The following is a 22,807-nucleotide window of genomic DNA, read 5'->3' as shown; positions in this document are numbered from 1 at the left end:
CTGTTAGTCACTAGGGATAATACATGACCCTGATTTTTTTTCTTCACTATCTCTCTTTCCTGTTTGGAAATGTTGGCATGTATATTGTCAATGTCAGTGGTGCCTGCACCATCAGGGCATCAAAGGGTTTTGCACATGTAGAAATAAAATGAACTACTCCAACTCGTCCTGAGAATCATTGGGATAAAAATAACTTTCCCCAGAATGTCCCAGGATGCTTGTTAGTTGTATTTTTAGAACAGTCCTGAAATATGTTTGGGAAAGTTGAAAATAATAATCTACATTTGTAATAATAATAATAATATTTCAAGGAAGGGTTGGGAATTAGTAATTTAGCCGTAGACTGCTGCTCAAAGCAAACACACGAAGGCCCCGCCGCCCCTCGGACGTGTCACCCCTGTAGAGGTTCAGGCAGCATCTCACATACATGGCCGCCCGGTTCACACACCCCTCTCAGACATGGCCGCCGCGTTTACACAGCACCTCTCAGACATGGCCACTGCGTTCACACGTCGTCTGCGAGGAGGCGCGGTCAGGCGATGGTTCCAGACTGCGGCTGCGCGGTCTGAGAGACGCACGAGAGCACCATCTTGAATGTGCCCCGGAAGTGGTGCGCAGGTTGCTGTGGTTCCGGCCGGAAGTGACGGTCCCAGGACTGTTCCTGCATTCCATGCCCAGCCGCTGGCCGGGATGTGCCGCAGGAGGGAGTGTTGACACCCGGGGCCATGGAGGGGGCAGGTGAGGGCCGGGCCGGGGGCTCTGGGTGAGGTGGAGCCAGGGCGGGGTTACAGAAAGGGTGCACCCTTGGGACAGGGAGGTGGGCTCCCCAGGAGTGTGCTGGGGCTTCTGCCCTGTGAAGTGGAGTCGGGTTAGGGTTACAGAGGGGAAGCACCTCGGCCGGGTTACAGAGGGGAAGCACCTCGGCCGGGGCGGTGGGATCCCCAGGAGTGTGCAGGGGGTGTGGGTCTTCTCTCATGTGTGGTGGAGTCAGGGTGGGGTTACAGCAGGGAGTGGGTGGAAGTGGAATGTGCACCTGGGCCATGGAGGTGGGCTTTTATTTACTTATTTATTTTATTTTGAAGGTTTTATATAGCGCTGGCTAGACCCAGAGGTATCCGAGCGCTTTACAAGATAAGGATAGTATGAGGCATATAGGGCATAAAAGCATATGAAAGGTAGTGCAACAAAAATTTACAAAGTACAGACAACATGAGCATTATACAAAACCAGATAAATAAACAGGGGCAGGAGCTATCCATTTAAGTAATTAGGTAAATGGTGAAACAGGATAACCGGGTATATAAATTACTGAACAAATATAGTGTGATAGATCAGAAGTCAGGAGTAGGACAGAGGTTAGGAACCCCAATAATAATTGAGGAGGTGGGTTTTATTTATTTTATTTATTTATTTGAGCGATTTATAGAGCGCGCAAATACCCGAGGGTGTCTCGGCGCTACGGACTGCAGACAGTAGAGGTTTAGTGTGGAGCTCATTGGTTAAAAAGCCAGGTTTTTATCAGTTTACTGAAGGCAGGTAGCGTTGGACAAGTTTTAATGCAAAGGGGAAGGGAATTCCATAGTTTGGAAGTGGCAATGGTGAATATTTTGTCACCCCAGGATGCCTTGTAGGTGTGGGGAACCCTCAGCATGTTGGCGGTGGGGGAGCGTAGGGTTCGATTAGGCACATGGGTACAGAAGGCCTTTTTTAGAAAGTCTGGTCCCGTGTTGTGGATTGCCTTAAAGGCAATGCAGAGGGCTTTAAACTTGATGCGGCTTGTTATTGGTAGCCAGTGCAGACTCCGGACCACTGGGGAAATTGAGTTGCGTTTGGGGGTGCCTGTTATTAATCTGGCAGCGGCGTTTTGCACCATCTGTAATTTGTTGGTAATCCTTTGTTGGGCATTGATGAGCAGCCCGTTACAGTAGTCAATTTTCGACATCACAAGCGTGCTGACCAGAGTTTTTCCTGCATTGGGGGGGAGGAACGGTAAAAGTTTTTTGATCATTTTGAGAGTGTAGAATGATGATGAGACAATGGCGTTTGTGTGGGCTGAGAAGGTTAGTTTGTCATCAAATATGACCCCCAGGTTTCTAGCTTTGGATACAGGGAGGGGTGGAGGTCCCAAGGTGGTCGGCCACCAAGTGGGGGACCAAGCTGGATGTAGGTTGCCGAAGATCATGACCTCTGTTTTGTCGGAGTTTAACTTTAAACAATTGTTAGCCATCCAGGAGCTGATGGCAAGCATGCCTGTCTGAAAGTTGGCTGCAATTGCTTCTCCATCGTTGTTAATTGTAAGTACGAGCTGTGTGTCGTCGGCGTAGGATGTCAACCTCATCCCGTGAGCTTTAATTACCTTGGCCAGGTCCGACACATAGATATTAAAAAGTGTCGGACTCAAGGATGACCCATGTGGCACTCCACAAGGGAGGGTAAATGGGGGAGAGTTGAATTCGCCGAGACTCACCAGCTGAGTACGGTTGGATAAAAAGGAGGCCAGTAGATCCTTTGCTTTAAATTTGACGCCTATGCTTGAGGCACGGTCGATCAGAGTGGTATGGTCGACCGTGTCAAAGGCAGCTGACAGATCTAGCAGTATCAAGACAGCTGATCCGCCTAGGTCTCGGGTAGCTCTAATTTCATCAGCGGCTTTGATGAGGGCGGTTTCTGTCCCATGGCCCTTTCTAAAGCCAAATTGTGTATCATCCAAAAGACTGTTTTCTTCAATGTAATTAGTAAGTTGTGTGTTCATAATTTTTTCAAAAATTTTTGCTGGGAAAGGAAGGTTAGTGATAGTTTTTGGTATCTAGCGGGTCCAGGTGCTGTTTCTTTAGCAGGGGTTTGATGGTTGCCCTTTTCCAGGCAGTGGGGTAGATGCCTGTGTCAAACATGGCGTTGCAGATGTCTGTAAGGTTAGGGGCTAGTAGGTCGGGAATGAGTTTTAGTACCGTGGGTGGACAGGGGTCAGTTGGAGAGCCTGATTTTATAGTTAAGATGTAGTCTTTTATTTGTTCGGGTGAGACTTGATGGAAATGCGATAATGATGGAGAGTTATCATTATTTTCGGGAGGGGTATAATGATCGGTTTTTGTTTGCGTGACTGTATCGAATGCTGCGGAGAGATCAAGAAATATTAGAAGGCAGGTCTCGCCATTGTCAAGTGATTGATGGATGTCATCTATGACATTGAGCATTGCCGTTTCGGTGCTGCAACCTTTTCTGAAGCCAGATTGAAAGGGGTCGAGAAGGTTGAAATTTTCTATGTGTTTGTCTAGTTGTAGTAGGACACATTTTTCAAGTACCTTTGAGAGAAGGGGGAGGTTAGTGATGGGGCGGAGATTATTTAGGTAATTGGGGTCAGCATTGGGGTTTTTGATTATGGGCGAGATTTGACCAAGCTGAAGGGAGGAGGGGACACAGTCCGTGGAGAGAGAGGTGTTGATGATTTTGGTCCAGAATGGGGTGATGATGTGCTTAAGGGCAGGGACAAGGTTGGAGGGTATTGGGTCTTTTGTGTGGGAGGACGGTTTTAGATTGCCAATTATATTGAGGACTTCAAGCTCAGTGACGGGGAGAAAGTTGAGCAAGGAGGCATTGTTCTTAAGTTGAGATTTAGGGGAGTTGGTTACTGGAGATGTGGAAGGTGAGAGGCCTGTGGAGTGGTGGGGGGGGTATGGAAATGGGCGGGTGAGGAGGCTCGCTGGGGAGCAGTAGGATAAAGGGCAGAGGAGAGAGTGTGTCGTCTGGAAGGGGGGATGTGGAGTAGGCATTAGAGGTGAGGATGGGATTGGGAGTTGGACGATAGTTGTGTGGGAAGGAAGGATTGGTCCATTTTTTCCGAGAAGAAGTGGGCAATTTCTTCACATCTGTCTGATGAGGCTGTCATATTTGGAGGTGCGGGGGAAGTTTGGTTTCGGATGATTTTGAAGAGTTCCCTGGGTATGTTTTTGGCACGGTCAAGTTGAGTGCGGAAGAAGGATGCCTTTTCCTTAAGGATGTGTTTTTTGTAAGTGGATCTGGCATGTCTGAGAAGTGCAAGATGGGAGGGTGAGGGATGGTGTCTCCAGGTTCTTTCCGACAGTCTGAGTGCCCGTCTCTCATTATTCATCTCTGTATTAAACCAAGAGTTTGAGGGGGTGTTTCTTTTGTTTTTGAGTTTAGGCGGGGCTAGTTGGTCAAGAATATCTGTAACAGTATTGTTAAATATTTCAGTGAGCTCATTCACATTTTGGGAAGGGGGAATGAGAAGAAGGTGGGCTTGGAGTTTCGATTTTAGAACTTCTGGGGGGATGCCTTTTAGGTTTCTGGTCAATTTCTTAGGTCTGGTAGTTTAAGGGCAGGGAGGTTTGCTGAGGTAGCAATGGTGATGAGTATAGGGTGATGGTCGGACCAGTCAGTGGGGATGATATTGGTAACGGAAGTCAGATCATCGTTGGACAGAATGACGTCAAGTATGGATCCTTTAGTGTGAGTTGGAGATTGGCAGAGTTGTTTGATTTCGTTGATTTCAAGAAGTGTAGTGAGGAGGGAGATGGTGGGGTCATTGGTATCATTCCAATGGAGGTTAAGATCCCCAAGAAAGAGATTTTTTGAGTTGGATAGTGCTGATTGCGCCAGTAGATCAGATAAGTCCTCAATGAAGGGCTGTGGTGGCCCCGGGGGGCGATAGATGTTGTTTAGACGAATTGGGCGGGAGTTTTGAGTTAACAGTTCTGCTTCCAGGTATTCGCATAAGGAGTAGCCTGGGTTAGTGATAAGGGAAATCTGAAGTTCCTTTTTTAAGATAATGGCTAGCCCTCCCCCAACTATGTTAGGTCTGTCTTTTCTAAGAATAGAGTATCACGGGGGGGAGAGAAGGTCAAGTATGCTCGTTGAGTGGTCATTTAGCCAGGTTTCAGTGAGGAATGCAATACCAATGGATTCACTCAGGATGGTTTCCGAGATTTCCGTGGCGTGTAGGACCACGGAGAGACAGTTAACTAGCATGCATTTCAGTGGTGTGGGGTTGGGTATGGAGGGTGGGCAAGAGTGGATCAGCAAAAGTTGAGGTGGTGGTCTGGGGGAGGAGGGGGTTCTATTTGTCCCTATGATAACAGGGATGGGGGCATAAGGGAGTGGAGGGTTGGTGGTTGGCAGATTAGTAAGGTAGGAGTTACATAGGCCGGCGAGGTCAGACGGGGAGAGATGTTTCGAGGTGCGTAGAGGTCTATGCTTACGGCATCGGAGAGGGAGTGATCTCCAAAGGTTGTGTTTGTTATTGGGGATGTTTGAGGGAGGGAGGATGGTGGTTTTATGGTGAGGGAGGGTTCTGGTGCTGTGGACATTAAGTCTTTTCTGAGTTGGGCAAATTCCGTAGTTAAATTAGATAGGTCACATTCAATGTTGTGTAGGATCTGGGCAATTGAGGAGAGGGGAGGTATCGGGAGTGCGTGGTCTGAGTTATTTGCAGAGGGTGGACTAATGTGAGAGGGGGAGATGTGGTAGATGGTGTGGGGTGAGCGGTGACGGGGCTGGGAGGAGTGAGGGGTTCGGAAGTTTAAAGTAGGTAGGATGAGTACAGTGTTGTGTAGGCTTGGGGTAGTCCGGGTACAGGGAAGTGATGAAGGGGTGTGGGAGGAGAATGGTCTGGGGATAGGGAGTGGTCATGATTAGTTGCGGATGGAGGCCTAATCTGTGTCGGGAGATAGGGTAGTAGGTATGGAGTGATGGCTGGCGGATCTGTTAAGTGAGAGTGGAGGGGTTAGGTTAAACAGGGGGCAGAAATCTGCAGGTGATGTGGTCAGAGAGGATAAAAGGGCATGAAGTGAGTGAGAAACAAATATATTGGTGTGATGGGGATGTGTGATTATTGAGGGTTGGGGTGAGGGTGTGTGAGGGAGATGGGTGTTTATTGGGGGTTGAGGTGCGGGGTTGGGTAGGTAGAGTCTGAGGGGGGCGGGTAGAGGGGAAGGGGAGGAGCAGAGAGTGTATGGATTGGTAGGGGTAGGAGGGTGAGGAGTTGTGATAGGTGATTGCGGGCAAAAGACGGTGGAGTAAGTGAGTGGTTGGGTCAGGGGGAGGGAGGTTTGGGGGACAGGGGGAGGGCGGGTCATGGGAAGGGAATGATAAGTAGGTGACAGGAGTTTGGGGGTACCGTTATTCAAGGAGGGGTCCGAGGAGTAAGGGTTAAGGGGGTTGGGGAGAGAGAGAGAGATAAGTGGGGGATGAGAAGTAGGTAATTGGGGATGGGGATAGTCGTTATCAATAGGGGGGTCAAGGGAGGGAGATGGTGAGGACAATTTTTGTAGGTTGAGAGTGGGGGAGGAGGGGGGAGACATAGTGCTAAAGTGGTGTTCAAAGATAGAGAGGTGGGAAGGCGAGGCTTGTATAAGCATATTACCTGTTTTGAAGATGGAGATATCAATATCACCCTGAAAGGCTGGGGAGGGAGCGGTGGATATTCTAAATCCATATGGGATATTGATTGATTTAGAGATAGGGAGGTGTTGGAGGAAGATGCTCTTCCATTTGGAAGGGCGCTTGGAGTAGAAGATGCAGTTGGTAATAATGGGGGAGGTGAGGCTGAGGTAGTTATCGACAATGAGTGTTTCAGGGTTGCGGATGAGGAGTTTATGTTTGAAATTTTTCCTTGCGTGTTTGGAGAGATTTGTGGGGTAGAGAATGGTCCAGGAGTTGGGGCCGTGTTTAGAGAGGGTATGGTCCTGAGGGTGATGGTCAGTGCTGTGAAGGGGCATTTTGGGTAGACGTGAGAGGGAGACAGAGAAAAGAGAAGGAAGTTGAAGGAGATGCGGGGAGGAGAGGAGAGGGGAGGCACTGGGAGAGTATGGGGTCGAACAATCGGGGGCAAGATAAGGAGGTAGTGTTAAGCAAGAGAGGAATCAATTCAGGGGCAGATTTGATAGCAAAACAGAATTACATCATTGATGTTCAGTAGGGTAGGAAAGGTAAAACAAGCACGGTAGATATGATGAATCAAGCAAGGGGGCAAATAGGCGAGGAAATACAGCCAGGCGCAGATAAGATAGTAAAGGCAGATTCCAGTGCAAATATGGATCACATTAAATAGTTAAATAGACACGATAAAATATGGGGTGTGCTGGGCAGTGGAGTCAGGTTAGGGTTACAGAAAGGGTGATCCCGAGCAAGGGAGGTGGGATCCCCAGGACTGTGCTGGGACTTCTATGTGTGGTGGAGTCAGGGAGGGGGTACAGAAAGGGTGTGAGTGGGATGTGCACCTGGGCCGTGGAGGTGGGCTCCCCAGGGGTGTGCTGGGGACTGGGGCTTCTACCCTGTGCAGTGGAGTCAGGTTAGGGTTACAGAAGGGGTGTTGCTGAGCAAGGGAGGTGGGATCCCCAGGACTGTGCTGTGACTTCTGTGTGTGTTGGAGGCAGGGAGGGGGTACAGAAGGCGTGTGAGTGGGATGTGCACCTGGCTGGGCCAGGGAGGTGGGCTCCCCAGGGGTGTGCTGGAGACTGGGGCTTCTACTCTGTGAAGTGGAGTCAGGTTAGGGTTACAGAAGGAGTGTTCCCGAGCAAGGAAGGTGGGATCCCCAGGACTGTGCTGGGACTTCTATGTGTGGTGGAGTCAGGAAGGGGGTGCAGAAGGGGTGTGAGTGGGATGTGCACTTGGGCCATGGAGTTGGGCTCCCCATGGGTGTGCTGGGGACTGGGGCTTCTACCCTGTGCTGTGGAGTCAGGTTAGGGTTACATAAGGGGTGTTCTCGAGCAAGGGAGGTGTGATCCCCAGGACTGTGCTGCGACTTCTGTGTGTGGTGGAGTCAGGGAGGCGGTACAGAAGAGGTGTGAGTGGGATGTGCACCTGGGCCATGGAGGTGGGCTCTCCAGGAGTGTTCTGGAGGTCTGTGACTTCTCCCGTCTGTGGTGGTCAGGGTGGGGTTGCAAAGGAGGGCACCGGGTTTGTGGGCTGGCCAGAAGTGTTCTGGGGATTCTGTCAAGTGTGGTGGAGTCAGGGTGGGGTTGCAGCAGTGGGGAGGGGGTGGGAGTGTGATGTGCACCTGGGCCAGGGAGTTGGGCTTCCCAGGAGTGTGCTGGGGTCTGGGGCTTCTTGCATGTCTGGTGGTCAGGGTAGGTTTACAGAGGGGGGCACCTGGGGTTGTGGGCTGCCCAGAAGTGTTCTGGGGGTTCTCCCAAGTGTGGTGGAGTCAGGGTGGGGTTACAGAAGGGAGACACCTGCACGGAGTGGGGGGCTCCCCGGAGTGTGCTGGGGCTTCACCCGTGTGTGGTGTACTAGTGCCTGGCAGATGAAGTCCTGTGGAGCTGGGAGGGGGCTTCATTCTGTTATGACCCTTCTTTCAATCGAAGTCCACTAATCGATTTTAATCACTCAATTTTCGTTCATTAAGACTGGGTAAACCCCTCTGACAGACCGTGACGGTTTCACAGTGATAATGCATCTTCAGCCCTGTTGGGAGGGGTTGTGTGTTTTGCAAGCTGTGTTTTTCCACATATTTATCATTTTATATGTATTCCAGGGCCACTGGAATTATGCGATTGTGCATCTGCTGGGATTTTCGCATAATTCACATTTGCCACTGTTTGCCACATAATCCATCATCTGCCAATTTTAACAAAAAAAGTTTTGCTTCTAGTCAAAGGGTTGAAAAGTTACTATCAATGCAGCAACACAGCGTAAGAGACATTTTTGAGGCTTTGTGTTTGTGTGTGCCACCAGGGATCTGCTAATATCTTTTTGCGACTTTGCGCATGTTTGGAGGTAATACTCTGAGCATTAGAATTGATTGATTTTAAAATAAAAGGGAATTTTTAAAACTTTGGAATCTTAAATAGAATTAAAATTGACTGTTGCTTGTGAGGTTTTAATGTGTCGCACCTACCTGCATGCGCGACCGCTAGACCCTGACCTCGCGGTGTCCGTCCGTTAGAGCGGACCCGCCATCTTTGGTGGTTAGCGGTACAGCTTTTCTGGGCACCATTTCTATAAAGGGACATGCTGGCGCCAACGCGTAGCAGGTGCGCCATAGGCAAGCCCGTCTGCGCAAAAGATGCGCACAGCGCCAGCCATGCTGCCCCTTCTTGGATGATGCTGGGAAACGACATAGCCTGCCGATCTCTAAGATACACTAGTGTGGAACTTTGTAACATTGGTGAGTCTGGAAAGGGTAGGGGAGAATTTATATTCGAGGAGACTGCGTTCCCTACATCAGCCGTTGTAAAAAAAAAAAAGGCCTCCATACTTGTGGACTGCTAAATGTAAGATCGCTCCCCAAACACAGCGTGGAAATTCAGCTGATGCTGGAACTCCATGAACTGGATGTGCTGTTTATGACAGAAACCTGAACCCACTTAGAGTGTGAGGTAGATCCAGGCTTGGTATGTCTACCTGGGTATAAAATCTGTCACAAACCAAGATTGAGTGGGAGGGGAGGTGGAGTTGGTGTGATTTTCAAATACTCATGGAATATTGTTGCAATAGTTATTGATGCAATTGAAGGATTTGAAATGCTAGGATTTGCTATTAAAGATGCTAATGGCCATATCTTGACAGGGAAAGTCTGTTACAGACCCCCAGGGGCTCTTAGTGTGCAGCAGTCTCTGATTGAGACTATTAGCAATATGGCTGCTACACACACCAGACTAGTGATCTTGGGGGATTTTAATCTTTGGCTTAATGGAACTCCTGATTCTGGCTACAACAATGTCCTCCAGTCATGCGAAGGCCTTGGCTTATACCAGCGGGTTGCTAAAGCCTCACACAAGGGAGGACATACACTTGACTTAATTTTTTCGGAGGACCATGTCCTTAACATTTTGGATATTTTGCCTATGGACCGGTCCGACCATTTTTGATTACATTTCAAGTGTATAATTCAACCTACAAAAATCAGGCAGCCAGTATCATGCGCAACTATGTTAGCAGGGACTGGAAGGCCCTTTTAAGAAAGAGAGGTTCAGCCCCTGTGTTTCATCTGGAGGACTGCTTGTCGCTAGATAAGCAGGTGGAGGAGAACTATGTAACCCTCTGCTTACAGATCACCTCTATACTGGATTCAATTGCCCCATTAAAAAATCATGAGAGGGGGGCAGACCATCGGCCCCTTGGTTTAATGACAAATAAAAAAAAATTGAAACTTGATTGTAAGCAGGCGGAGAGAAAGTGGAGGAGGGTGTATGATGATAAGGACAAACACATTTGGAAAACTGCGATTGTGGGCTACAAGAAAGAAAAAAATATTGCCAAATAGAATATTTTTCCAATATTATCCTAAATGCTCCTAATAAATCTAGAAGCATTTTTAATATACTGAATAATTTAATTAGTCCTGATTGTATGAAGAACCAGACGCCTCTCACACAAGACCTTTGTGATAGTCTGGCAACGTTCTTCAATGACAAAATTACAACCATCATTGATGACCTCGGTGGGGATCCTCGGCAAACAGTCAGAAGTCATAGAAGGCAACGGTCCTAGTGGCAGTGGTATGAGTGGCGCAGGTGTTACAGCCAGAGGGATAGAGATCCAGCCTATCGATCATCTAACTGAGTTTGAGACACTCTCAGCAGAGGATTTTGGTAAAGTGGCCTTGGGTATCTCTTCTGGATCACCTCTGGACCCTCTGCCACAGAAAATCTGGAAAGAGTTTGAAGCAGAGTTGTTTCCTATACTCCGGCTGATTTGCAATCAGTCTCTTCTAAGTGGAGTGGTCCCGACCTATTGGAAACAGGCATTGGTGACATCCCTCTTAAAGAAGTCCACGTTGGACCCAGCCTGCCTTATTAATTACAGGCCCATCTCCCTTTCCCTGCTAAAATTGTAGAAAGCGTGGTTAGAAGTTCTCTCTCGAAACATCTGGAAACGAATAAAATCTTAGAGGACGTACAATTTGGCTTTCAGCCTGCTCATGGCACTGAGACTGCTCTGGTGACCGTGATGGATGAGCTTCAGATGCAGACAGGTCAAGCAGCAGTTCTTATTCTGCTTGACCTGTCTGCCGCATTCGACACGGTCAACCATGCAATCCTGCTGAGGAGGCTTAGGGAGGTAGGGGTGACTGGCCTGGCTTTGAGTTGGTTTCAATCCTTCCTCTCACAGAGGAGACAAGCGGTGGCCCTCCCTACCAATCTGCCTTTACTAACATCACGCATGGCGTGCCGCAGGGCTCCACAATCAGCCCGATTTTATTTAATATCTACATGAAACTCCTGATTGCGGTCATAAGGGCACATAACATTAACATCGTAAATTATGCAGATGACGCAACTGATTCTCTCCTTAGAGGGAGAAAGGTCGACATCTCTGGAAGTGTTTCATGGCTGTCTGCGTGCTACAGCTCAGTGGCTGAGGGAGAACTCTTTGCAATTTAACGCCGGAAAAACCGAGGTCCTCTACTGCTCAGTGGGGAAGGTTCCTTCTGCGTTGCCTGGGAATTTTTGGCCCTTAGCCACATCTATTGTACTGAGGCCTGTTGAGAAGGTTCGGAACCTGGGCATTATGTTTAACAACAAACTAACGCTGGAGTCACAGGTTAACAAAACGGTGGGAAGCTGTTTCGCTATTATTAGAACTCTGCGGAAGATTTTCCCCTGTTGCCTACTCATGCACGAGCGCTAGTAGTATAAAGTACTATATTAAGCAGATTGGATTATTGTAATGCGCTGCTGTTAGAGTCCCCGAAATATGTTTTAGATAGACTCCAGGGGATTCAGTCAACAGCAGCCAAGTTAGCCTTGGGGTGGTCCAGAGGTTCCTCCTCCTCACTCTGGCGGAGCTGCACTGGCTCCCGATAAGACAAATAATTCAGTTTAAATCCCTCTGCTTAGTGTTCAAGGCCCTGCATAGGTTTGGACCTGTATCTATGCATAGGAAGTTTGTATGGTATGTACCTGCGGGACGCCTTCGCTCCTCCTCGGCCAGACTGGTGAAAATACCAAGATTTAATAAAACAAAATCAGGTGGTAGAGCCTTTGATGTATCGGCCGCCAGATTATGGAATCAACTCCCACTAGAACTGAGACAATTTAGGGACCTTCTCCCCTTCAGGAAGAGAATTAAAACTTGGCTTTTCCCTAAAGCCTAAATTTGTTATCAGGTCCTGTGTGTGCCTTACCCCAAATCGTGCACTCTCTAATGTCAGCGCCAGGATGCCTGTTAGGTGATAGAGCGCTTTATAAATGAGATAAATAAATAAACAGGTGTTGCTGTGCAGTGAAAGGCCCTTTGCACATTCTTGACTGGCCACCTTTCTGTTGCTAATTTGTATATTTGGGTGTTAAACTGGTATTAATAAGGTCCAACCAATGTCCAGACAGTATTACAAAGTTTAAAAATCACAAAGTAATTAATTATTACTGCTACAAAATATGCTACATTATGCCGTATAATCTGCCTTTTCTTGCTGCATAATTTACTCAACCCATGACGCATAATTTAGGCCTCTCCTGCCACATAATTCTAGTGCCCCTGGCATGTGTATAAGTTTGCCAGTTTACATGCACTTAAATAGGCCGGCATTGGGTAAGCTGAAAAGCCAGTGGGAAAGGTAATATGCCTTATTAGTTCATTGGAAGAAGTCATGACGCATTTTATAGGTTTGTTGTGTTTATTAAGAAATGTAATGTTTTTTTAATTTTATTATTAAAAAGCCAGTATGGCAGCCCTACTGAGAGTGGAAAGCATGTTTTAAAGATAATACGATTTTTAGGGTGGATTCGTAATACAGTGTATAGCTTGTAGGCAAGTATTGTATTACATGGAATTTTACTGTTAGTGTTAGTCAAGGTTGTTGGTGATCCACCTTAACCCCTTCGATGCGTGTGATGGAGCGGTTCCGTCATGCGCGTCGGTCGCGCTGTGCGCATGACGGAACCGCTCCGTCACAGCCCCGCCCGCGCAGCGAACCTTCAGCACGGTGCGGTAATCTGCGCCGCGCTGAAGGGGTTAACAAACCGTGGGGATAGAATATATTGCACTACAATAACCCTCGTTAGGCTTACTCGGGAGAGATTGTAATTTGCTTTTCCAACTATAATTTTGTATCCATTTGTACTTTTATGATTGTATGCCAAATGCTTGAGTCGGGTAGGGTAACAAGCCAATTATAAAGGCTTGCATATTTTCTCTATTATGAAAACTTATAATAAAGGCAGTAGGCCTGGCATATTGATTGTGAAAAGCGTTTTTTAATGCCAGTAATCATTTATGGGTGGATTTTAATTACTCTGAATCAAAGTCTAACTGATAGTTTTTTTTTTTGTCACGTGGGATCTCTAAGGTTACCGTAGTAGGCAATAGTTTTGGTGTTTGTTACCGCCATTGATTAAGTAGGAATGTAGAAGATTTCCACTGTGAGAATCCTTGCTAAACTCTTCGGAGAGATGGTATTTTGTCTTTTCAAGTTTAATTTTGTGTACGTTTTCAATTTTATGACCCCTATGCCTGACACCTTGTTAGAAAACAAACACATTCTTGATTCAGTAGGCCTATGGCGGTTATGGTGACAAGCCAATAGAAACAACTGTCAGCTTTATTCATATGCAGGGAAATGTTATGACGTATCCCATAGGTACGGCTGGTTAATATGACAAGTTATGACAAAGGCATTTGGCCTGATTCAGTAGACCTCGAACAGTGGATTCTTTTCATATCATCTTGCAGACTGTGCAAAGGCATTTGCATACATGTTAATGTCACATATTATTATAGTAGGCAAGGTCTTTGGTGATGGTCGCCCTGTCTGACAAGCGCTGGTAGTAGGGTTTCACTGTGATGATTCTGGTTCGGCCCTATCGAGAGCGGTTGTATATTGTTTGCCAACTGTAATTTTATAAATCTGTGCCCGATGGTTGCCAGCTTATGCGCACTTCGGTATGCATGTGTTGTATATAATGTCAAGCCATTATTAAAGGCTAGGGGCCTTGCCGGTTCACTGGGGAAATTATATCCGGTACCTTAGGTTGTCGTCTGTTTATAACTAAATGTTATGAGAAAGCAAGGGGTGCTTACTTGTGCAAAGCATGTGTTAAAGGCAAGTCTTTTAAGGTTGGATCGTTAAACCATGCTAAAAAGCCTGAAGGTAGGGTTGGTTGGTGTTGGTTACCCCTGCTGACAAACCATGGGTATAGAAGATTTGTACTGTGGGAACAATTGTTAAACCCCTCTAGGAGAAATAGTAGTTTGCTTCAACTGTAATTTTATATACATTCGCAATTTCATGCCTGATGGTTACCTTGTGGTTAAGTTTAGGCTCGGTACTGGTGACCTCAGTTGGTTATGGTATCAAACCAGTGATAACAGCTAGAGGCCCGATTGGTTCACTATCAAAAATATCTCCAGTGCTATTGATCTTGTGTGTTTATAATGAAAAGTTGTGGTGAACGCAATAGGGGTGAAATACTGATTGTCAACGGCACATGTTCAAGTCAATACACATGGTGAATTGTTATTTCTCTGGATTAAAGCCTAGGTATAGTTATTTTGTTACATGAAATGTCATATTACTTTTGTATTGAATGATTTTTGTGTTGGTTGCCACCTTTGATGCACCCTAGGTGGAGAAGAATTGCATTTAATAATTCTTGATACAGAACTGGTGGTGGATAATAGGAAAATGGCGCTCTAGGGTTTTATCACGTATAAACTGGGTTACAGTATGAAATCTGGTACGGTGCGATGAGGTAGGGAAAAACCACCAGATCCCCAAATTTGTGGTCGAAGGCCACTCAGCCATAAATACAAACCCTCTGCACGCTTTAGAAATTACATATAAAGGTTTATGAACACATCATAGTTTGTCTTTCTTGTGTATCTCAAGGTGATTTATTTGAGTCCTTCTGTGAGTGAAGTCCGTTCTGCACTTCACTTAGTTCTGTTTCTTAGCCAACACGTGTCTTGAGGTCTCTTGATTTCGGTGATATTTCCAATCCGAAAGGGTTTCTGTTAGTCTTTGTATATTAGAGTAATTTTTAGAGATGTCGTCACTTATTACGATAATTTGGGTGGGGTGGGAACATTCCCGGATTTTGAAGTTGTCGTAGATATCTAGGATCTTGCGGTGGAAAAAGGTGGCGAGGTTGTCGCAGAGACCTGGGAGGGGGGGGGGTCTGTGGTGTCTGTGCAGGGTTTGGATAATTCTTTGATAATGGTGGAGTTCTTTGCTGTTGTGTGCATTGGCGTTGATGCATTTGAGTATCGCAGTTTTCTTGGTGGTTCCAGTGAGGTGGTGGTGTGGTGCCGTGATGGTCGCTTTGAAGACTGCGTGGTGTGTAGAGGTCTTGCTGCTCCTCCATCTTCTTTCGAGTCGTCTGCAGGTGCTCCTGGACTCTTGGAGGGCGAGGTAGAACCAACTGGCTTTCCCGGAGAGCTGCTTGCCTGCGTGCTTACTAAGGAGGTCCATTGTATCTGCGCTGTCGGTGATCCATCTTTGGAAGTTGCATGGTGAGGCATTGTCATTCGTAGTGGTGGGGCTTTGCTGAGCGAGGTGGCAAGTTGGTCTTTGGAGACTTTGTTCCAGTTTCTGTGCAGGGCGCGGTGGTGTTTGGTGGGCTTGATGGAGACGTGTACACTGGTGGTCTGTCCAATGTAGTTCAGAGGTGCGACTAACAGAGATGCTGCCTGCGGAGAGGATGGGGTCGAGGGTGTGTCCTGCTGAGTGGGTTGGTGAGGAGACCAGTTGTTTCAGTCTGATGGTGGTGAAGCCTTGTAGTAGGGATGAGGTGTTGTGGTCGTCGAGGTTGTCCAGGTGGAAATTGAGGTCGCCAAGGAGGATGTATTTTGTTGAGGCAAGAGCGTGGTAAGCAATGAAGTCAGCTATGGATTTGCTGAAAGGGGGGCGGGGTCCTGGAGGTCTGTTGACGAGGGTGCTGCAGAGGGTGTCGCGAATAGAAAGAGACCTATGAATTCCTAGCTTAGCTTCCAGTGTGGCAGCAGAGAGTCCTGGGTCTGCCACACTGGGAGCGGAGCTAGGAATCTCTAGGTTTGTCTCCTATCACAATGGGAGCAGTGGAGAGACATTGAAAGGCATCACTCTGCTCCCAGTCGCACAGGGGAGGGTGCTGGGTCTGCCACACTGGGAGCAGAGCCAGGAATCTCTAGGTTTGTCTCCTATAACAATGGGAGCAGAGGAGAGACATTGAAAGGCATAGCTCTACTCCCAGTCGCACAGGGGAGAGTCCTGGGTCTGCCACACTGGGAGCAGAGCCAGGAATCTCTAGGTTTGTCTCCTATCCCAATGGGAGCAGAGGAGAGACATTGAAAGGCATCGCTCTGCTCCCAGTCGCACAGGGGAGGGTGCTGGGTCTGCCACACTGGGAGCAGAGCCAGGAATCTCTAGGTTTGTCTCCTATCCCAATGGGAGCAGAGGAGAGACATTGAAAGGCATCGCTCTGCTCCCAGTCGCACAGGGGAGGGTGCTGGGTCTGCCACACTGGGAGCAGAGCCAGGAATCTCTAGGCTTGTCTCCTATCACAATGGGAGCAGAGGAGAGACATTGAAAGGCATAGCTCTGCTCCCAGTCGCACAGGGGAGGGTGCTGGGTCTGCCACACTGGGAGCAGAGCCAGGAATCTCTAGGTTTGTCTCCTATAACAATGGGAGCAGAGGAGAGACATTGAAAGGCATAGCTCTGCTCCCAGTCGAACAGGGGAGAGTGCTGGGTCTGCCACACTGGGAGCAGAGCCAGGAATCTCTAGGTTTGTCTCCTATCACAATGGGAGCAGAGGAGAGACATTGAAAGGCATAGCTCTGCTCCCAGTCGCACAGGGGAGGGTGCTGGGTCTGCCACACTGGGAGCAGAGCCAGGAATCTCTAGGTTTGTCTCCTATCACAATGGGAGCAGAGGAGAGACATTGAAAGGCATAGCTCTGCTCCCAGTCGCACAGGGGAGGGTGCTGGGTCTGCCACACTGGGAGCAGAGCCAGGAATCTCTAGGCTTGTCTCCTATCACAATGGGAGCAGAGGAGAGACATTGAAAGGCATAGCTCTGCTCCCAGTCGCACAGGGGAGAGTGCTGGGTCTGCTACACTGGGAGCAGAGCCAGGAATCTCTAGGTTTGTCTCCTATCACAATGGGAGCGACATTGAAAGGCATCGCTCTACTCCCAGTCGCACAGGGGAGAGTCCTGGGTCTGCCACACTGGGAGCAGAGCCAGGAATCTCTAGGTTTGTCTCCTATCACAATGGGAGCAGAGGAGAGACATTGAAAGGCATCGCTCTACTCCCAGTCGAACAGGGGAGAGTCCTGGGTCTGTCACACTGGGAGCAGAGCCAGGAATCTCTAGGTTTGTCTCCTATCACAATGGGAGCCGAGGAGAGACATTGAAAGGCATAGCTCTACTCCCAGTCGCACAGGGGAGAGTCCTGGGTCTACTCCCGTTGTAATCGGAGAGAGACCTAGAGATTCCTGACTCTACTCCCAGTGTGTTGCCGGGGGGGGGGGGGCACTGTGAGCATTATGTTCACCCCAGGACGATGGAGACCCCTTTGTTGGGGCGGAGGTTTCTTTTGTAGATGGTGCATTGTTTGGAGGTGGGTTTGGGGTGTAAAGATAAGTGGGAAAGTATTCTTGTAACATTAATGAAACATTACCTCTGTCCAGATGTGGCCCTTTGGTCCTGGCTGTTTGGCCGGGAGGCTGCGGGTGGGGATAGTGAGAAGGTGCCCTTGTTGGAGGCTTCAGGGCTCTCAGGATGCATGGTACTGAATGGGCAAAACCCTCGAGACTGAGGGTACGGGGCTCTCCAGATGCCTGGTTCTGGGTGGTTTTGAAGGGGCAGGGCCCCTCGGATGGGAGAGTGCGGTGCTCTCAGTATGCATGGTCCTTGAGGGGCGAGGCCCCTGCGGTGGATGATGCGGGGCTCTCAGGATGCACGGTCCATGAGGGTGCGGGGATCTCTGGAAGGGGCTAGGACCCTTGAGTTGAGAGTACGGGGATCTCGGGATGCATGGTGCTGGAAGGGCAGGACCCCTGGGGTGGAAGGTGCTGGCCTCCCAGGATGTTTGGTCTGGCTAGTGCTGGCGAGGCTGGGGCTCTTGGGTAGATGGTGCAGGTCTTTCAGGGTGCATGGTCCTGGAGGAGGCAGGGTCCCTGGGGAGAAGGGTGCGTGATCTCCGGCTGCATGGTCCTCGATGGTGCTGAAGGGGAAGGGACCTTGGGGTGGAGGGTGCGTGGCACTTAGGATGCATGTGCTGGATGGGCAGGGCCCCTGGGGCGGAGGGTTATAGGCCCTCCGGGTGCATGGTCTTGGATGGTGCCAGAGGGGGAGGGCCCTGGAGGAAAGGTGCGGGGCTCTTAGGAAGCATGGTGCTGGCTAGGCAGGGCCCCTGGGGTGGATGGTTAGAGGCTTTCCGGATGCATGGTTCTTGAGTGTGCTAGAGGGGCTGGAGCCCTGGGGTGGAGGGTGCGGGGATCTCCGGGTGCATGGTCCTGGAGGGGGCAGGGCCCTTGGGGAGAAGGGAGAAGGGTGCAGGATCTCAGGCTGCATGGTGCTGAGGTAGCAGCGCCTCTGAGGACGAGGGTGCGAGGATCTCAGGATGCATGTGTTGGATGGGCAAAGCCCCTGGGGTGGAGGGTGTTGGGGTCTCAGGACGCATGGTGCTGGTGCCCTGGGGTAAAGGTGCGGGGCTCTTAGGGTGTAAGGTGGTGGATGGGCTTGGCCCCTGGGTTGCAGGGATACAGGCTCTCCGGATGCATGCTCTTGGCTGTGTCAGAGGGGCAGGGCCCTGGGGTGGAGGGTGTGGGGTTCTCAGGATGCATGGTCCTGGGGGAAGGGTGCAGGGCTCTTAGGATGCATGGTGGTGGATGGGCAGGGCCCCTGGGGTGGATGGGTTAAAGGCTTTCCGGATGCATTGTCCTGGAGTGTGCTAGAGGTGCTGGGGCCATGTGGGAAAGGATGCGGGGATCTCAGGGTGCATGGTCCATGAGGGTGCAGGGTTTTCAGAAAGCATGGTCCTGGAAGGGGCAGGCCCCCTGGGGAGAAGGGTGCGGGGATCTCAGGGTGCATGGTGCTGAGGGAGCAGGGCCTCTGGGGACGGGGCTTTTACGGATGCACGGTCCTGGAGGAGGCAGGGCTCCTGAGGAGAAGGGTGCGGGGATCTCAGGATGCACCGTCCTGGAGGGGGCAGGGCTCCTGGAGTGCATAATGCAGGGATCTCAGGATGCATGGTGCAGGGATCTCAGGATGCATGGTGCTGGTGCCCTGGGGGAAAGGTTCGGCGCTCTTAAGGTGCATTGTGTGGGGCTCTTAGGATGCATGGTGCTGAGGGGGCAGGGCTCCTGGAGTGAAGGGTGCGGGGATCTCAGGATGCATGGTGCTGAGGGGGCAGGGCTCCTGAGGAGAAGGGTGCGGGGATCTCAGGATGCACGGTCCTGGAGTTTGCTAGAAGGACTGGAGCCCTAGGGTGCGGGGTTTTCAGGATGCACGGTCCTGGAGGGGGCAGGGCTCCTGGAGTGCATGGTGCGGGGATCTCAGGATGCATGGTGTGGGGATCTCCGTATGCATGGTGCGGGGCTCTTAGGATGCATGGTGGTGGATGGGCAGGGCCCCTGGGTTTGGAGGGTTACAGGATTTCCGGATGCATGGTCCTGGAGTGTGCTAGAGGGGCTGGGGCCCTAGGGTGTGGGGTTTTCAGGATGCATGGTGCTGAGGGGGCAGGGCTCCTGGGGAGTAGGGTGCGGGGCTCTCAGGATGCATGGTCCTGGAGGGGGCAGGGCTCCTGGAGTGCATGGTGCGGGGCTCTTAGGATGCATGGTTATGGATGGGCAGGGCCCCAGTGGTGGAGGGTCAGAGGATTTCCATATGCATGGTCCTGGAGTGTGCTAGAGGGACTTGGGCCCTGGGGTGCGGGGTTTTCAGGATGCATGGTGCTGAGGGGGCAGGGCTCCTAGAGTGAAGAGTGTGGGGATCTCAGGATGCATGTGTTGGATGGGCCGGGCCCCTGGGGTGGAGTGTCAGGATGCATGGTGGTGGTGCCCTGGGGTAAAGGTGCGGGGCTCTCAGGATGCATGGTGGTGGTGCCCTTGGGGTGGAGGGTGCGGGGCTCTTAGGGTGCATGGTGGTGGATGGGCAGGGCCCCTGGGGTGGAGGGTTAGAGGATTTCCGGATGCATGGTCCTGGAGTGTGCTAGAGGGGCTGGGGCCCTAGGGTGCGGGGATCTCAGGATGCATGGTGCTGAGGGGGCAGGGCTCCTGGAGTGAAGGGTGCGGGGATCTCAGGATGCATGGTGCTGAGGGGGCAGGGCTCCTGGAGTGAAGGGTGCGGGGATCTCCGGATGCATGGTGCTGAGGGGGGCAGGGCTCCTGGAGTGAAGGGTGCGGGGATCTCCGGATGCATGGTGCTGAGGGGGCAGGGCTCCTGGAGTGAAGGGTGCGGGGATCTCCGGATGCATGGTGCTGAGGGGGCAGGGCTCCTGGAGTGAAGGGTGCGGGGATCTCAGGATGCATGGTGCTGAGGGGGCAGGGCTCCTGGAGTGAAGGGTGCGGGGATCTCAGGATGCATGGTGCTGAGGGGGGCAGGGCTCCTGGAGTGAAGGGTGCGGGGATCTCAGGATGCATGGTGCTGAGGGGGGCAGGGCTCCTGGAGTGAAGGGTGCGGGGATCTCAGGATGCATGGTGCTGAGGGGGCAGGGCTCCTGGAGTGAAGGGTGCGGGGATCTCAGGATGCATGGTGCTGAGGGGGCAGGGCTCCTGGAGTGAAGGGTGCGGGGATCTCAGGATGCATGGTGCTGAGGGGGCAGGGCTCCTGGAGTGAAGGGTGCGGGGATCTCATGGTGCTGAGGGGGCAGGGCTCCTGGAGTAAAGGGTGCGGGGATCTCAGGATGCATGGTGCTGAGGGGGCAGGGCTCCTGGAGTGAAGGGTGCGGGGATCTCAGGATGCATGGTGCTGAGGGGGCAGGGCTCCTGGAGTGAAGGGTGCGGGGATCTCAGGATGCATGGTGCTGAGGGGAGCTGGGCTCCTGGAGTGAAGGGTGCGGGGATCTCAGGATGCATGGTGCTGAGGGGGGCAGGGCTCCTGGAGTGACGGGTGCGGGGATCTCAGGATGCATGGTGCTGAGGGGGCAGGGCTCCTGGAGTGAAGGGTGCGGGGATCTCAGGATGCATGGTGCTGAGGGGGCAGGGCTCCTGGAGTGAAGGGTGCGGGGATCTCAGGATGCATGGTGCTGAGGGGGCACGGCTCCTGGAGTTGAAGGATGCGGGGATCTCAGGATGCATGGTGCTGAGGGGGCAGGGCTCCTGGAGTGAAGGGTGCGGGGATCTCAGGATGCATGGTGCTGAGGGGGGCAGGGCTCCTGGAGTGAAGGGTGTGGGGATCTCAGGATGCATGGTGCTGAGGGGGTAGGGCTCCTGGAGTGAAGGGTGCGGGGATCTCAGGATGCATGGTGCTGAGGGGGGCAGGGCTCCTGGAGTGAAGGGTGCGGGGATCTCAGGATGCATGGTGCTGAGGGGGCAGGGCTCCTGGAGTGAAGGGTGCGGGGATCTCAGGATGCATGGTGCTGAGGGGGCAGGGCTCCTGGAGTGAAGGGTGCGGGGATCTCAGGATGCATGGTGCTGAGGGGGCAGGGCTCCTGGAGTGAAGGGTGCGGGGATCTCAGGATGCATGGTGCTGAGGGGGCAGGGCTCCTGGAGTGAAGGATGCGGGGATCTCAGGATGCATGGTGCTGAGGGGGCAGGGCTCCTGGAGTGAAGGGTGCGGGGATCTCAGGATGCATGGTGCTGAGGGGGCAGGGCTCCTGGAGTGAAGGGTGCGGGGATCTCAGGATGCATGGTGCTGAGGGGGCAGGGCTCCTGGAGTGAAGGGTGCGGGGATCTCAGGATGCATGGTGCTGAGGTAGCAGCGCCTCTTGGAACGAGGGTGCGGGGATCTCAGGATACATGTGTTGGACGGGCAGGGCCCCTGGGGTGGAGGGTGTTGGGTCTCAGGACGCATGGTGGTGGTGCCCTGGGGTAAAGGTGCGGGGCTCTCAGGATGCATGGTGGTGGTGCCCTTGGGGTGGAGGGTGCGGGGCTCTTAGGGTGCATGGTGGTGGATGGGCAGGGCCCCTGGGGTGGAGGGTTAGAAGATTTCCGGATGCATGGTCCTGGAGTGTGCTAGAGGGGCTGAGGGCAGGACTCTCAGCTGCTGGGGGAGGGCAGGACTCCGAGCTGCTGGGGAGGGCAGGACGGGTGGGCAGGACTTAGCTGTTGGGGGAGTGTTCGCTTCCGCGGTGCAGGAGAGGGCGGGCCCCATCGCTTTCGTTTCCCCGCTCGCCTGTGCCCGGTCTAACACCCCTTGCCTCCTTCATCCGCAGGAGATGCCCGCTCGCCCTATGTGCCCCCAGGGCGGTTTGCAGTCTGGAGGCGAGAGGACCCGCCGGACCGCCCAGCCCCCCACGTGAGTCTCTTTCTTGCGGCGTGTGCTCTGCCTGCACTTGTGATCTGCGGCAGGCCGAGAGGGCATGTCTACAGAAGTATAGAGATGGCGGGTTCCGGGTATACTAGATGCAGGGTAATGATGCAGGAAGTGAGGGTGGCGAGGGAGGGCGGGATCCGAGTATACTAGAAGCAGGGCAATGATATGTCAGGAAGTGAGGGAGGGCTGGATCTGGGTATACTAGAAGCAGGGTAATGAGAAATGCCAGGAAGTGAGGGGGAGCAAGGGGATGGCAGGATGTGGGTATGTTAGAAGCAGGGTAATGAGCGATGCCAGGAAGTGACGGGAGGCCAGGATGTGGGTATGCTAGAAGCAGGGTAATGAGTGTTGCCAGGAAGTGAGGGTGGCGAGGGAGGGCTGGGTCCGGGTATTCTAGAAGCAGGCTAATGTATGCCAGGAAGTGAGGGGGAGCGAGGGGAGTGCTGGATGT

General features: G+C 51.6%; 1 protein-coding gene across 2 annotated transcripts in view; it reads left to right on the top strand.

The window, feature by feature from the left end:
• Nucleotides 1-595: 595 nt before the first annotated feature.
• Nucleotides 596-22,807, top strand: part of TTC31 (tetratricopeptide repeat domain 31) — a 214,820-nt gene continuing 192,608 nt past the window's right edge. For both annotated transcript variants that reach the window (XM_085642905.1, XM_085642906.1), the window contains exons 1-2: nucleotides 596-738; nucleotides 22,256-22,338. In XM_085642905.1, the coding sequence (XP_085499031.1) occupies nucleotides 726-738; nucleotides 22,256-22,338 (96 nt within the window). In that variant the 5' untranslated portion in view covers nucleotides 596-725. The remainder of the gene's footprint in view (nucleotides 739-22,255; nucleotides 22,339-22,807) is intronic.

The sequence above is a fragment of the Triturus cristatus genome, chromosome 2_2, assembly GCF_964204655.1.
Source record: "Triturus cristatus chromosome 2_2, aTriCri1.1, whole genome shotgun sequence".
NCBI lineage: Eukaryota > Metazoa > Chordata > Amphibia > Caudata > Salamandridae > Triturus > Triturus cristatus.
This window is presented reverse-complemented; position numbering and strand designations above follow the sequence as displayed.